This window comes from Alligator mississippiensis, chromosome 12 (genome assembly GCF_030867095.1).
Source record: "Alligator mississippiensis isolate rAllMis1 chromosome 12, rAllMis1, whole genome shotgun sequence".
Classification (NCBI taxonomy): Eukaryota; Metazoa; Chordata; order Crocodylia; family Alligatoridae; genus Alligator; species Alligator mississippiensis.
Genome location: NC_081835.1, coordinates 38,703,563 through 38,720,419, shown reverse-complemented (window position 1 = coordinate 38,720,419; position 16,857 = coordinate 38,703,563). Strand labels below are relative to the sequence as shown.

The 16,857-nt window shown below is 41.6% G+C and overlaps 1 protein-coding gene across 19 annotated transcripts in view; it reads right to left on the bottom strand.

Moving 5' to 3' along the window:
- Positions 1 to 16,857, bottom strand: part of PBRM1 (polybromo 1) — a 128,404-nt gene that overhangs the window by 87,551 nt on the left and 23,996 nt on the right. For 12 of the 19 annotated variants that reach the window (XM_014606142.3, XM_019490005.2, XM_006270373.4 and 9 more), the window contains 5 exons: positions 14,755 to 14,823; positions 13,005 to 13,103; positions 9,845 to 9,930; positions 7,087 to 7,185; positions 5,601 to 5,692 (listed from right to left, as the gene is read on the bottom strand). In XM_014606142.3, the coding sequence (XP_014461628.1) occupies positions 5,601 to 5,692; positions 7,087 to 7,185; positions 9,845 to 9,930; positions 13,005 to 13,103; positions 14,755 to 14,823 (445 nt within the window). Of the gene's footprint in view, positions 1 to 1,846; positions 2,839 to 5,600; positions 5,693 to 7,086; positions 7,186 to 9,844; positions 9,931 to 13,004; positions 13,104 to 14,754; positions 14,824 to 16,857 lie in introns of those variants that run through there. The other 7 variants (XM_059716070.1, XM_019490006.2, XM_059716078.1 and 4 more) reach the window with 2 other exon arrangements.

Sequence of the window (16,857 nt, the reverse complement as noted above, 5' to 3'; positions counted from 1 at the left end):
TTCCACAGTCTGGCCAGCCTAACTGTGAAGAAGTTTTTCCTAGTGTTAAACCTGAAATGGCCTTCCAGGAGTTTGTGGCTATGATTCCTGGTTTTCCCCAAGGGTGCCCTGGTGAACAGTGTTCGCTGAGCCCTTGATGTATTCCCCTGATATAGTGGTAAGCTGTTACTAAGTCCCCGCTCAGCCTTCTCGTTTTTTCAATTTCTTTTCAAACAATTTCATGGTTTCTGCAAAAAATGTGAAATCATGATTTCAGTAGGTCCTTAGTTCTGAGTAAATAAAATCTAATCATCTAGAAACCAGCACCGTATTAAATGTAAGAACTCATGCTATAAGTGCTGTACAGCAACAAAATACAAGACAACTTCTAAACCAGGGGTATTAAACTCACCTCCTGCTGTAGGCTGGATCTGGACCACTGTGTTTCTTGCAGCCCACAGCAGTTTGCCTCCAGAGGCAGTGGCGGTAGCAGCTCTAGGTCCAGTTACTGCCCAGTGGATGTGGCAGCGGCAGCTCCAGCTCCTGTCATGTGTCACATGCCCCATGCTGGTACTGGAGCTGGTGCCGCTGACAAATGTTTTGCACCAGGGTGGCACAGAACACACAGTGGAGACAGTGCCGACTCTGGGTCTAGCACAGAGCATGTGGCAGCAGCAGTGGGGCCAGTGGCCAAAAAGCAGTGCTGATAGGTGAAGCAACTGGGGCTGTGTCAGCCCTCACTTGCCCTCCTGCCTCCAACTGCCATGTCTGCATCAGGTTACTCCCCCGGCCATGCCCTGCCTCCACCCCCAACTTCCAGTGGCCCATCTGTAGCCTGGCAGGCCAGAAACAATAGCTCCATGGGTTGAATCCAGCCTGTGAGCCACATGTTTGACACCTCTGCTCTAAACTAAAATGTAAAACGGAATAAGCACTGTGGCAGGAGTGACGTCAGGGTCACCGTGCTATCCCCTGTCACCTCCTTTACTGCGCCAAGCTTCTGACTTGTACCCTCCTATTCTCGCCCGCCATGACTTTGATTGTATATGTGTTTTTATAGGGAGGCTACCTTTCTTGTACTTGGCCACAGTTCTCCTGCTTCGGGTGTTCTGTGTATCTAAGCCTTGTGGGCTATGCGTGGCTCCTGCCACCCCAATACCACGCCCCAAGCCTCACAGATGGAAAAGATGATCTTCTGTCTGGGTCTACACCCCCCCTGGCACTTGGGCCCTTCGTGGCCCTGTCTCTCTCCGGGGCCTTCTCGGCAATGCGGCCCTCTCACAGGGCTCACCGCACTGCTACCCCCTCTTCTGGGGTTTCTCAGCCACCCCTCTCTGGAGCTGGGGTCTGTACACCCCGAACACTGTGCCCTCACTGGGGCTGGGGTCCTCACACTACTGAGAGTCCCCTATGAGGCCTCCTCCATCCCCTTATAGCCTCACCCAAACCACCGGTGTAATCAATAACAAACATAAACAAACATAAACACCAGCCTCTTGGCAACAACTTAAACATAAGCCACTAGCTATAACTATGCTCAGGCCTACCGGGTTTTCTATCCTACCGCGGTGACCAACACTGCTCTGGCATTCAGGCTTCTCTCTTTTCTGGCAGGGAGCTCCTACATCCTTAGCTGCTGGTAGGGAACTGCCTCTGGCTCCTGCCTGTTCTTTATATAGGGGCCAGGCCTTGCCCCTTCCTTCAGCTGGCTAGGCAGGTGTAAGCCATTAGCTCCCTTTGGTTGCCTTGGCAACCGGCACCTGAAGGGTTATCCCAGCACTTCTAGTAGCAGGCACCCTAGTTCCCTGCTACAAGCACTATAAAACAAACAGTAAAAATGGGAAAGATTTATATTATATCACCAAAATGTTTGTATATATTTTTTATTAGCATTAAATATTTGCTGATAATGTAGCATCAAAAGTGTGATAAGGCATTTGGAAAAAAATTATTTTTAAATAACAGTTTTTACTGGTTCCCGAAAAGTGAGGAGGAGTAGACTAGGAATGGAATGTTAAAGAAGGAAAAATAATACAAAAAATAGAAAAGTAACATTCAAACATGAAAAAGCAAAATCCTTAAATTTAAATGGTATCAGAACATAGCTATCTTTTAAAAAGAGACCAACACGGAAGCCTATAATTAATCATTAGGCAATCTGCATCATGGTCATACTGCCGGCAATGCAGAAAGAACTGGTAAACTGTAGACTTCTATATTAAAGTTTCTCATGAGTAGATAAGGTTCTTGGCTAAATCTGATATCTTTTATTAGACCAACTCAAATAGTTGGAAAAATTCTTCTTTGCAAGCTTTTGGGTATAAACACCCTTCGTCAGGCTGAGGAAACACCTGCAGTTGGTATGTGCTCTTCCTGGATAGAATGAATAGTAAGAAGCCAGAGGCTGGTATGTATGTAAGAAGGCCAGTCAGTGAAGATGTAAATCGAGGAGTCAGTGGGTGAAAGACAGGTTGAAGGTGCATCTGTAAGATCCAGGAATGTTGATGGTTCTGTTGTGGGGTGTAGCAATTGCGGAAGTGATGGAAATATGTTGGCAGGGTTTACATTTCTTGCCACGGTCTGGATCCATTCAGTATATTTTGGGCCATAGGAAGTTTGTTTCTGGTGATGAGGTTAGCGAGGGGTTTGGTGCTTGTTTGAAGACTAGGATGGATGGTTCTGGGAAGATATCTTTAAGAACTGAATTGTCTTCTAACTGGGTTGCAATTGTTTGAGGATTTTCCGTATAGGTTCGAGGGAGATATGTCATAACCAGTGGTGTGCGATTCACGGGGGGTTTCCTTCTGTACTACAGCAATTTTTCATGTGGTATCCAAGTGGCACTTTCAAAAGTGTGACCTATTTGAGTTGGTTTAATAAAAGATATCAGATTTATCCAAAGAACCTTGTCTGCCCATGTCCCTAGACCGACATGGTTATAACCTATACCCCTATAATCATGAGTAGATTGTACTTTATTTCTACCATTTCTAACTTACCTATACAACAACTGGAAGTCTCTGGGATATGTTATCTCTATATTATATGGTCCTGTATATATAAACAGATGTATGCACCCCAGTATTGATGCACATGCACCCAGGAATTTGAGCTCAGAATATTTTTGGCCAGCAGTGCCTATTTCCATGCCTCTTTTGAGCCTCTGATACTGAGGCTGAAAATTTCTATTTTCTGGATATAGTTTGGTAATTTTTTTCTAATTAATTAAATCAAGCTGTTTTGTTTAATGTTCTATGCCAAAAATAAAGTACATATTGAACCAAAGGGAGCATTGCAATGATTGTCATCACTAATAGATCTGTCAGAAATTCAATATGGCTGATGTTGGAGCTATAGTAGTTAACATTAAAACAGTTTGTGCCAATATAGCCATCAATTTTATATATCGATGCAATCTTAAAATCTTGGTATCATGCCTCCTTTGAGTTCCTACAATAACCATATCAGGCCACATTCTCCCTAGAATGTGAATAACAAAAAAATTTGGATTTTTTTCTTAGTTAAAGAATTTGTAGACAATCCACCACTCACTTTCCCCTCAAGAACAATGTTCTTTTATCCTCAAAGTTTTCTGCCAGTTGCATCAGAGACAGAACCTGGAATTCTGGACAGCAGATTTTCCAGCTAACTTATCCTGAGCTCACTGGACTACTCCTGGAAAGAGACAACGTTGGGTCTAAAACACTGTGATCAGTCTCACAAAGCAGTCTCTTGCAGGAGAATGAAAACTTAAAATCCCAACAGATATCTCAGGGTCTCAAAACCAGGGAAAAAGTGAAGGAGAAAACCCAAATCCTGTCAAAAAGATGAGCCTACAGGCAACTTGTCCTAACCTAGTTAACTCATTCTAATCTAAAATTAAGTTTTACATGTTAAAATAATAAACCCCACCACCACCAGCTAAGGTATGTGTATCAAGATGAAGAAAATGAAGTTGCTATGTTTCACAGAGGCCAAACACAGAGAGGTAGTTAGCTGTATTATTCTGAAGTCAGGCAAAAGCAAGGCAGGGTGGTACCTTAGAACAGTGGTTCTCAGCCTGCAGCCCAATCAACACACTGTTGTGGCCCATGTGACATCCTATTAAACTATGTGTTAAATGGATACAGAGGAAGTAAGTAGTGAGAGTGTGGCCCACATAACACATTGAGAGCTGCAAAGTGTGGCCCAATATAGAAAATAGGTTGAGACCTATTGCCTTAGAAACTAATTCATTCAGAGAGGCATAATGTTTTGTAGGCGACAGCCTACTGTCACAAACTATGACCATATGAAGTATCATGGCATCTGACAAAATACACTGTTGCCTATGAAAAATTATGCCTCTCTGAATGAATTAATCTCTAAGGTGCCAGTGAGCCCTGCTTTCAGTAACCAGTAGCGTGAATGAAAGCTAATGGCAGCGAGACACAGCTATCCACTATGCCCTCTGTAAGAAGCAAAGGGAAACTGAAATTATAGGAGCAGCACCAACATACTGCTGACCAAACTACACTGATGTCAAGTGCATATGCACAGAATATGCAATACAGGCAGTCCGCAGACTTACAATACAATCAGTTCCTGAAAACCACGTCTTAAGTCAAAACATTGCAACTCGGAACCAATTTTCTCATAAGAAACAAATGTTATAAATGGGGGATTGGTTCCTGAACCAAGGCCCAATATCCTATTTTCAACAAAAATACCCCAGAATTTTGTACTCAATCAATTATAGATGAGTAATATCGCTACATTAATGTATTTATATTGTAAATAGCAATCATATTGATTTGGAAGGACTTCTTTGTGGTGACTTTGCTGGACGTTTTAAAAGGCTCTTGGTCGGACTTCTTGAAGGGTTCTTGGCTGGAGTCTTCTTAGGAGTCTTGGCTGCAGGTTGTTCTGGAGTCTTGTCTGCTTTCTTAAAGAAAGCGTCCAAGGAAGTTTGAACAGATGTTCTCTAGGGAGATGAGTGACACCGCGAACTTGGTCGCTGGCATGGCATGGCATCGGATCAAGCATTGTAAAGTCGAAACTGACGCCATGAAGTTGAAACAGGGTGTCAATTTATCAATGTTGTAACTGCGAAACCTTGTAACTCGAAACCTTGTAAGTTGAGGACTGCCTGTACAGTTAGATGCATATGTGAAGAACTGTGCAAACTGAGTGTGACTGGATTTTTTGGCTGGGCTTGATATAGCTCATGCAGTCTGACAGAGAAGCTTTTCTACCCAAGTTTCTACTTTCAACAACATCTAAACTTGAATTTAACAGGAAAGGTTATAGCTCTGCTAGTCACAATAAACAAACAAACCAACCAACCAACCAACCAACCAACAAAAAGTAAGCTAAATATATATTGATATAGATCAAAGACCATAGCTCCAGTTATACTGTTGCTTAATATGTGAGAAAACACAAATAGTACTAAAATTGACATAAAATAGCTTAATTTCAACATGCCATTGCCTGTAAAAGCTCCGAGCACCTAATGCTGTGGGGGCCAGCCTTTTTACAGGTATGCCACATTTCAGCCTCAAACCCTCCCCGAGCGCGATTCCAATACCCTTTCCCTGCTTAATAAACTGAAATTGGTACAAACTAGGTTTAAATCCTACCTGCCAAAGCAGCATCCTCATCACTTTCTGATCCATACTGCAGTGCCATGGTTATTGCTGATAAACGATCTCCTTGGACTGCTCTCTTGTTACTTTAAAATTTAAAACAAAAACAACAATTATGATGTGAAAAATGCTGCAATTATCAAAAATCACTGTCCAATTATTTTCTGCAGACAAGTATTATTAATTATAGGGACACACCCAGAAGATCCAAGAAGACTATTCAAATATGTGGGGCGTTTGCAAAGGAGACTGGCCTACAACATTATCTCTGCTTTGTGAAGTGCTCCACCAAATCAAAAGCTCAGAGAGCTAATCTGATGGCTAAGAAAGAATAGCCTAATAAAAGAATAGGCTATTCCCCCCTGCACTGTTCTCAACCTCTAACATTTAGAAGAAAAAAAAAATTACAGGTGATCAATTAAAAAGTACCTCTTTGTTATTTTGTAGAAATTAAAGACTACTAATTCTGTTTTATAAAGTCATGCTTACATAAGAAATTTAGTATGCAGTAAGCAACAGTGAATTTATGATGCATTAGCTACTCCACACCAACTCCCCTCATGGATACTTTCAGTACACACTAAGAATGACCGTAGGACAGCTTCATCTATCTTAGATAAGAGTATGTTGCTTCACAGTAAGAACATCTACAAAGCAATTAGTGTGGAGTCACTAGGGCACTGTAATTTTGCACTCACTTCCCTGTATCGGCAAACCTATATGAAGCATCAAAATTTAAGAGATGAACAAGTGAACAAAACAGAATGCTGTGAATAATGATTTCACTTTATAGTCTACCTTAACTGTATTTCAGATTCATTACTTTTCTCTTGCATGTTTTCTCCTTCATTTAACTTTGTTTTAATGTTTTTATTCTTTACTTTCATAAATTGTTAAATAACTAAAATGCAAACATCTTTTCTGAGTTGTGATGCATATCTCTGGCAATTTTAGCATGCCTGGTTGTGTAATAAATCTTAAGATGCTGTTTTTTAGAGCATTCCAAAGAAATAGACATATTTAACATGTTTTATGATAACTGACACAATAAAAATATAGAATGATTTAGGTTATACAATCTATTAAAACCTCCTATACAGGAGAGCAGTGATTAAAATATCTAATACCATATTTTATCACATACAACATGCACCTTTCCCCACAAAAGAAACAGCTGCTGGAAACTGGGGTGTGCACTACAAGCAAGAAAATACAGTGTCAGTAGTTTCTGCTGTTTAAGAAGTGATCCACAGGGAACAAAACATTGAGCAGGTTCGGCTCCCCAACTGCTGCTACTCAGTTGCTTACTACAAGGAAAGAGTTTTTTCTTAATCCTGCCTTTCAAAAACAAGATGTTCATCTTATTTTGGGGTGTGAGGTATGCAAGAAAATATGGTCTATACTTAGGTTACTAAACTATGGCTTTAACATTTCCATGACAGCTGGGTAAGTCTTTATATTAGACAGACAATTTACTTACCGGTAATATTTGTTAGCAGAATTTCTCTCATCACCAACACTGCCCTTACCCTGCGAGGAAGGACCTGTCAGCTTGGAAGCAGCCAAGTTTGATGGCGTCCTTTAAGAATAGGAAAAGATGCAGGAAAAGGAAGAAAGAGACACCCACCTTAGAGCCAAGAGAAGCAGCCAGAAAAAAATCAATCTTTCACAGAATAATCTTGATAGGATAAGCAGACAAAAGAGCTCAGAGTTGGAAAGATAAAATGTTGCATAGCTAAAAATATAAAGTGATTTTCTAGACAGAAACAAAAGTTAATTATAGCTTAAGCGGTACGGAATTTGTTTAGTAGGTAGAAAGAGGGTTCGAGGCAGACTGACAGAACCAACAGTAAAATATGTCTTTCAGTCTACAGCCTAAGTGAAATGTTGCCTAACATCAGGAAAAGGTTAGCAACACACACACCCAAGCATGTTATGTTACCACTTCATAAAGCGCCATGAAACTGCACTAGGTTACTTGATTGTATTTTAATCATCTTATGTAAACAGAGGCACTTACATACATACCAAAGAGCAATTTGAAATGATAAATGGCATGGACCATTTCACATAAGAAAAGAGTTGGGATTTTTGCCATGATCAATTGCCAGCATCTTAAAAGTACATAATATTAGCAAAGAGTAAATAAAGCATTAAGCTTCATTTATCAGTAGTGAAGAAAATACAGGTTTAAATTAGGATGAAACATGCTAGAAAAATCTAAGGAAATATTTTATGAAAAATTATGTATCGCTGAAACAGAATCCAATTGAGGTGGAAGGATTATGGAATTATGCAAAAAACTGCATAATTATATGGAATTAACCAAGATGAAAAGCATGTTAGGCAATAGCCCTGTGCTCAAGATGAACCAACCAAACACTTCAGGGTAACAGGAGAAATATTTCTTATGAATATACTTTTCTCTCTCCCAAATAGACTCCAAGGTATTTTTCAGAATTGGTTATATTTGTTTGAGAGTATTTTAGCCTACAGGAAGGACAAAATGTTTTTCGTTGTTTTTTTAAAAAAAGATGCAGGAATCAAGTTGTTAAATTATTCTAGCCTTGAGGAATAACATCTTGGCCATATAATAACATCTATCGAAAAAGTTAAAATGTTCAAGTTACAATGCAAAATAATTTAGGAACAGAGGAAGGGGTTGGCAGTATAGGAGAGAGGAATTCAACTAACAAATATTAGTATGATCAATCTGTCAGTCCTCTTTACACTAATACCCTTATTTTGAAGATAATCAGCCAAGACTGGCTTCAACACAAGGCGGAATTCTCAAGCTTGTAAAATACTCATTCCATGTAAACTCCGAAGAAAGTAACAATTTAGGGCTTAATCCTCCAAAACGTACACACATGCAAAGTCCAGAGGTTGTTAAGTGTTTACAGAATTATGACCTTCCAGATAGAAGTATATTAAGAAGGAAAGCTGACAACTTGAAATCTGGCCAGTTAAACTTGTGTTTCTTTTCTTTTCTTTTTTTTTTTTTAGATGAATTTCTTTTGTGTTTAGTTGCATTTTCCTGTTTTGCAGTGTTTTTCTCCCACAATACACATATAAACTCAAAACAGACTACATACTCCACACATATCCAACCCCCCCATAAATAATTGATACTATTTTCTCTAATCTTTCATTTACAATAACCTTCATAATTTAGCAACATACCTGAAACAAGGGGAGGTAAAACATTTTAAGAAAACATAATTTTTAAGCTATTTCCTATTTAATGTAAGGATGTATGTAGAATTCTCTATTTTACCTCAAAAACAGCTGTAGTGGAAAAGTAAGGATTTCCTATTCAACATAAAATGTATTCTTTCTAACTAAATCCATTTCATTTACCAAGAAAAGCTCCATTTCTTTTTCTACTGAAGAGCGTCCTAATTCTTTGTCCGAGCTGGACAATTTCATTTAGCTTTTTACATAAATTATATAGTCCACCCTGGCTAATATTTTGAAAATCAGGTTTCAGTGTTATCAGTGGTAAAAAAAATAAAATTTACAAAAGGCTCTGCATATATCCAAATACATTTTAAAGTACAAAGTGTGAAATTACCCCTTTTAAAATATTTGAAACAGTGAAGATCTGGACAGAAAGCAAAAGCTATTTCCTAAAGCAAATATCATGTGTAGGCATCAGCGCTGTGCAGGGGGTACATGCAGGTGCACGTGCACCCCCTGAGTGCCAGCAAAAGTGCACTTCCAGTTTTGCTGGTTTTGCCACTGGTGGTTCCAGGCTCAGCGATCAGCCACTGAGGGATCCTCCACCCCCGTCAGTGATCTGGTGCCCCCTGACTTGGGAGGCATCAGTTACCCATGTGTGTAGGCCCTCTCCCCAGGCCTCTCCACCAATCAACGGCAAGGAGTGGGGCTGCTAGAAAGTCCGCTCTTCACAATGTGACAAAGCCACAAAAATTCCTTTGTCTGGCCATGAATTAAGTAGGTCCCTACAAATAATGGAAGTTGAATGAAGTTTCAGTTACGAAATAGCCTAACACACTAAGTTTCAGGGCCAGATGTGTCTTAAAAACAGGAACATCTCATCCATACAGTGTATTTCTGCAAAAGATACCTTCAAAAACCTATTTCTATGGTTTTTAGAATTTAAAGAAACAGCAAGTTAATTTTAAACTGTTATTTTGGTAAATCTGTAAGCAAAATTAAGTAATGTCAGTAAATACATGGAAACCCAACTCCAAGCAGCATTTTATTTGCAATACCTGATTCGAAGACTTGATTTGGCCAACTCGCTGTGTTCAATTTCAGCCTTTTTCATATTAAATATTTTTTTAATTGCATTTGCATCCTGTTAGTTAAAATAAAAATATATTTTTTGTAAAAAAAGTAGTAAATTAATCAAGAACTTAACTCTAAAATTTATGCGTGGGTAAATATATGTTTAAAACATTATCAAAAGTTTATATTTAATATATATAAAAAGCTTGTATTAAAAAAACAAAAAGTAGAGTTCTATATATTCCAGCTAAAGAATGACTCTGCACAAGGCGTGCGCCAATAGAGATTTTGGGGGCTGATACCAATAGCTAATATTTAAGGAGGCATATTGGCCAACACCAATCCGATTTCCGATACAGCCGCCTCCAGCTGGTAAGTCCGGTGTGTTGGAAAGGGAGGGAAGGGGCTTTGGAAATTTCGCTGCTGCTCCGCTCCCAGCACCGCAGCCACCAGCTGCCCCACGCATCCCTGGCTCAATGCCCCGCCTCCACCCAGGCACCAGGAAGAGCCGTGGCAGCACCAGGTACCTGGTGGCTGTGGAGCTGGGAGTGGAGCGGTGGCAAAATTTGGGGTGGATGCAGCATCCTCCCAGCGCTGCCGGCACCCGCTTCGAGCTCAGCTCCTGCTGAGAAAAGCCCCACAGAGCTCTGGCTGCAGCCTGCCCCATACAGATCCAGGGGGCACACACTCCCCCCATGCCCACCCGGCGTGTAAGCAGCAGTGGGAGCCGCCTCCTCCCCACAAGCTGCGGCTCCAGACCACCCCCACTTCTGCATGGGCAGTGCCTGCCCCTGCCCCTTCCCTCACCACAGGGCGCTTTGATCATAGATTCATAGATGTAGGGTCAAAAGGGACCTAAGCAGATCTTCAAGTCCGACCCCCTGCCCTGGGCAGGAGAGAATACTGGGCTCATATGACCCCAGCAAGGTAATTATCCAGCCTCCTCTTAAAGACCCCCAGGGTAGGAGCCAGCACCACTTCCCTTGGAAGTTGGTTCCAGCTCCTAGCCGTCCTGACTGTGAAGTAGTGCCTTCTAATGTCCAGCCTGAACCTACTCTCAAACAGCTTATGGCCGTTATTCCTTGTTACTCTAGCAGGTGCTGGGGGGAACAGGGTCTCTTACATTCCCCGGCTGGTCCCCCCTGGTAAGTTTATAGATGGCCACCAGGTCCCCTCTCAGCCTTCTCTTGTGAAGGCTGAACAGATTCAGGTCCCGTAGCCTCTCCTCGTATTAGATGAAGAAATAAACATATTCTATGTGCATCCTGAAATGATCCTTGCTTCATAACAAATGATTAAAAAAGGTAGCTGAAATTAGTACCTTTGCGGAGTGGCAGTATCGTAGCTGCAATTAGTAATCTTTGAATACACAATAAAAACCGCAGCTGAAGCCAAGCACAGAACAGTAGAGCACACATGAAATAGCCTTTTTTTTTCCTTTTAAAATATTCCAATCCAAGCAAATATTAAATCTCATAGATTTATAGATATGAATTTGCACCCCGCCCCCCCATACCCCTTCCCTCCCCTTCCACCACACCGGACTGACCAGCTGGAGGCAGCTCTCCACACTGCCAGCTGTGCTCCTCGCTGCCCAAGCACCGCGCTGCAGCTGTGCGCATCACGGGCATGTACTGGCCAAATTATCAGCCACATTGGGCTGATATCTGATACAGCAAATTTTCTTTATATCGGTACTGATCCGATATATTGGTGCACCTCTACTTTGCACAGTGTAAAAAGTCTCCAAAAGTATACTGGGAAAGGAGACACTTTGTCACTGAAATTCATTCACTTCTGGGTCGCATGAAAATAGTGAGGCAGCAAACTTTCACGTGCGCATCAGCACAATAGTTAACTGAGAAAAGAATCAGGGAAAAGTGATGAATTTTGATGAAAATATTTTTGCAAGAAATGGAGTATGTTGTTCAGTATCCATAAACAGAAGGAAGACTTTACAATAAAAGCTTCTCTATATTGCACAGAACTGCACAGATAAGGATTAAAGCAGGGCTGAGCAAAATCAGACCCACAAGCCAGATTCAGCCACCAAGGGATTCTAATCTAGCCCATCATGGGTCCCTCGGCCCCATCTGGCCCAGGCGTGGGAGGCAGGCTGGGCTGTGGCATATGCAGACAGTCCCACTACCCCCGGGCACGTGGTGGGGCAGGGGCAGCATGGTAGCCAGAACTCAGCTTCTCAGCAGTAGCTCACTCTGCTCAGCTGCCACTGCCAGTCTACTCTACACCCACCAATGGGGGTGCCGGACGAAGCAGATGGGCAGGGTCTCCATGGAGACCAGCCCAGGATACCCATGGACAAAGCATGCTTGGCCAAGTGGATGGCATAGGGCCACAGGTAGGGAGTGCATAGGGGCTGGGATTGAGAAGCAGTGACAGTACGGAGCTGGGAACCTAGGGCAGAGCTGCAATCCACTCCCTCGCATATTGCTGTGACAGGCACTGGTTCCATTGGCAGGGATGTGCGGGGAGCAGATTGGGGTTCTGCCCTAGGCCCTGGCTCTGCACTGTCACAGCCCCTGCCCTGCTCTCAGACACCATTCCCTGCCTACAGCCCCATCCTATCCACCCAGCCAAGCATGCTCTGCCCACAGGGTCCTGGGTCTGTCTCCATGAAGACCTCACCCACTCTGTCTGGTGCCCCTGCTGAGGGTGCAAGATGGATGACCTGGGGCTGGATAGGATCAACTGGGCCCCCCAGCCGACCCACATCTTACTGAAACTCCTTAAGTGGCCCTCTGGCCCAAATAACTTCCCACTGGTTGATTAAAAAGTCAGCCAATACTTCCATAATATCGATCTGTAGTTTCAGACATCTATGTATTCCTAACTAAATAATGAGCAATTCATCCTCTGTTCCTAAAATTAGGCCAATTTTTTTCATGACCCCTTTCAGATGCAATTGATGGCAGGAATCTACATATACCAAGGAAAGAACAGCGAAATAGAGTTTCTATCTTCCAGAGGGAGTTGTTAATAAAAATACATAAATAGCAATTGTCACATCTTTCCTAATATTCCCAAAGAAATTAGAAATGTTTTAGAACCATATAATACATATTATTCAATCACTAAAATAGTATCTAAACATAGTAAGACAGATCTTGAACATCTGAGGCTAACCTTGAATACTTGAGATCCAGGCTCATTGTATGTTTTGGCATTCTTTGCTAAAAGATCTATATCCTTGGCCATTGCATGAATACTTTTGTAAGTTCCATTCTAAAAGACAAAAAACAGAGCAGATTACCCTTCAATTAAGTGATCAACTACTCCTTTTCATCCTATCACATAAAAAGGGAACAGATAAACAGTGGAAAGTAAAGGGCAACCTTTGTACAATAAAGACGGCACATTCCTTTATGTGACATGTAAACAACTTGAGTAATTCATTGGAAAAAGAGAAAGAAAAGGAAATCAAAATGGAAGTACAAATATAAAAGTTTTCTTTAAAGCTATGTACACACGTTCAAATAACCTAAAAGTCTCCTGGGTTTGTTTTCCTGGCAGGAGAAAACAAAAAAAAAACAAAAAACTTACCTGGAAACACTTGAGCAGACATTTAAATCCTCAGCCCCTGAAAAGAAGATAGTTTGCAGTGCTGATGCTGCATAGAGGCACCCTGGCTGTGCACACATCCCACTGTGCTCTGCAGGTTCCTTCCACCTGCCTGGGGACAGATGGCAGCTCTGATTGCCTGACCCAGACTGTTTAAGGTCAGCCCGTGTCCCTCCGCTGAACAATGTGGAGATTGTGAAGGGGGAATGTTCTGTTCCTTGCTTGACTAGAGCAATAGAGTCCAGCAAGCCCCTCAGGCGGGACAGGAGCAAAGCACCCTGGGATGCTGGTGGAATGGGCAGCGACTTCTCCCAGAAAAGAATGTAAAACAGACTTTCGCTCTCCTGGGAGCAATTTAACCCTGGTTGTTCCCTGGATTTTTCTTCTTGGGAAAAGTGCTGAAAATCTGTATTCTTGCGGCTTCTCCTGGGAGAACAGCAACTCTCAGGAGAAAATGCACATCTGTACATGACTGAAGTGTGACCAGAACCAAATGAAATATTGCATGAAAAACCTTTTTAATAACTTACCCAAATATTAAATACATACTCTGATGATCCACCTAGAGAAGTTCTACCTGATCTACCTAAAAAAGTTGCGGAATCTCTGTGCTTGGAAACTTTCAGAAACAGGTTAGAGAGACACTTGGCTGGGATGGTTTAGTCAGAGACAATCCTGCCATAAGCAGGGTGCTGGACTAGATGACCATGCAAGGTCCCTTCCAACCCTATTTTGTTATGATTCTGATTACAACTTTCTGCACTCTTACCACTACTTCTACTTCAGTAGGCATGAGCAGTCAATATTTCCTGGTAGGAAACACTGATAGTTGAGATTACAGAATAATATTTCCAAGTACTGGGAGAGAGAGAAAGTTTTCTGTGCAAAACACTATTTTTTTGCTCTAGGAGTTCAAAACATCAGCAATTAAAAACTGCATAGGGTAGGTGAGAGAAAGCAAGATGGTCATGAGAATGACAATAATATAATCTTCAATAACTTAATTTGCAATGTAACTATTACTTGACAAGTAGCTAAGTTTATTATTATAAATGGCCAAGAACCTTGATATATGGCCTATAATTCAACATTTAGTGATCATGGGCACTAACTTAAACTGCAACTACTTTCAGTGGACTAGTCCAAGGCTAAAAGTCCCTGACATCAGGCCAATATCACTGTAATTTCTTCAAGTACCTATTTAAATTACACTACCATTTCTGATGCATGTAAATTTAGGCTTTTGTATTTTGACAGAAAACAAACAAGCTTGTTTTTAAAAAATATACAACTCATTAGCATGCTCATACTATACCTGTATCCTCTGGGCAATTGTCTTAAGATCTATGGGCTCTTTAATTATTGCATAATAGTCAGGATATTGCTAGAAAACAAAATAAATAATAGACCTATTATTATATAAAAGCACAAAGTTTATAGAAAGAGAAACACTTAAAAACAAAAAAGACCAGTGTCCAATAAGGAGCGAGGCAGAGTGGACCACTATGTGTAGAACTATATATATTTATTTGATTTATTTTGGGATTCAGGAGACCTAGGTTCTATACCCAGTTTGGACACTTGGGAAAGTCACTTCCCTACACACCAGTTTCCCAATCTGTAAAATAGAGATAACGATTGCTTACATCTTTTATAAAGTACTTGGCTGATTTACTGAAAAAAAATGTTCTATAAGACTTATAAGTATTATAGTTGATAATTTACTGCTGAAGTCAGATTAGAAAATGGATTCCACCAACAACAGAAAGCTCAAGTACAGGTTCAAAAACATTTTTATTATGTTTTATACTTTTGATATCATGCTTAAAATAATATTTTTGCTGCTTTATATATGTATATTAGGAGTGTACCAATAAAGATTTTCTTGGCCAATATTGATTATTAACCAGCCATATCAGCCATTACAGGAATGCAGCCGGGCAGCATGAAGAACAGCTCCCTGCAGGTATGTCTGTGGAAGGGGAGGGAAGGGACATGGGGGAGCAGATCAAAGCCCCCACAGTGAGGGAGTAGAGCAGGGGGCGCTGCCCCAGCCAGGGCAGTGAATGGGACTCAGGGCTGGGACGGGGAGCAGGACTGGGCCGTAGGTGGCTCGTCCAAAGGATCAGAGTCCTGGAGCTTAAAAATGGTTGGAAACCACCCCCACACCTCCCGGACAAGCCACCCATGGCTCTGTCCTGCTCCCTGAGTCCAATTCACTCCCTTGGCTGGGTAGCACCCCCAGCTGCAGCAATAGCCCCTGCCCCTCCCACACCATGGGGGCCTCGATCTGTCCCGCCCCCCACATCTTTTCCCCTCCACAGACTTTGCAACAGGGCACTGCTCTCTACACTGCCCAGCTGCATTCCTGGCCGTGTACATGTGTGTAGCTGTACGCATGCACAGTGTCCAGGGGTCCAAGCCAGAAGGCATATTGTATTTATCGGTGACGTTATCGTCCAAAAAAGCCAATAATGTTAATTTTCCTTTAATTGGTGACAATCTGATATGCAGCCAATATACTGGTGCACCTCTATTGAATATTATACTATAAAGCTATGTTTTATATAAATATTATATATGAAATTAAAGATATTTTGCATATTTTCAAATAGTAATTTATATATTTTAAAATAATTCTCTTTGTAAATTCATCAACAGAACTAATGATTTTACAGATTCCTTACACCATGGGTGTCAAACATACTTGCATACCACAAGCATCTTTTCCCAAAAAATTAGTCATCCAAAATTGGGGTGCAAGTTTTAAGTGAAGACTGCCAATTCAGAAATATTCATGACAGGATTAAAGTTTAAACTTTGGAACTGCAAAGAGGCGAGTGATGCTGAGAACTGGCATCTGCCCCTTGTGCATCTACCTATGAACATTCACTGATAGTGAACCCATGTTGTAAAGGGAAGACTCTAGGAGAAGTCTTTTTTTTCATTCTGCCTTCCCAAAACAAGGTGCATGTCTTATTTGAAGGCATGTGGTATATGAGAAAGATACAATAGCAATTGCCTTCTACAGTAAGCAGTTGTAAGGAACTCATTTACACCATAAAAGAAAATGTTATGACCAGGGATCTGGGTTTTCTGTTCACAGTGGAAAAACATGGATTTTCTCCTCTAAAGGCGAAAAATGTGGTAAATGGCAGGTTTCCCCTTGCAGGCTGGCAGTTCCAGTCTGCAAGGGGCTGCTTGGGGGTGGGGTGAGTGGGATTAGGATAATAAGGAAGAGACACCACGTGGCAGCCAGGTAAGTCTACGGAGGGAAGGCAGATTGAGGCAACCCATGCTGAGGGAGGGAATAAGGGAGGGAAAGAAGATAGGTAGCAAGGTTCCCTCTTAGGTGCATGCGTACACGGCCGCGCACAACTAAAAGTCTGGCCATGCACAGCCTTTTCAAGGCCGCGCA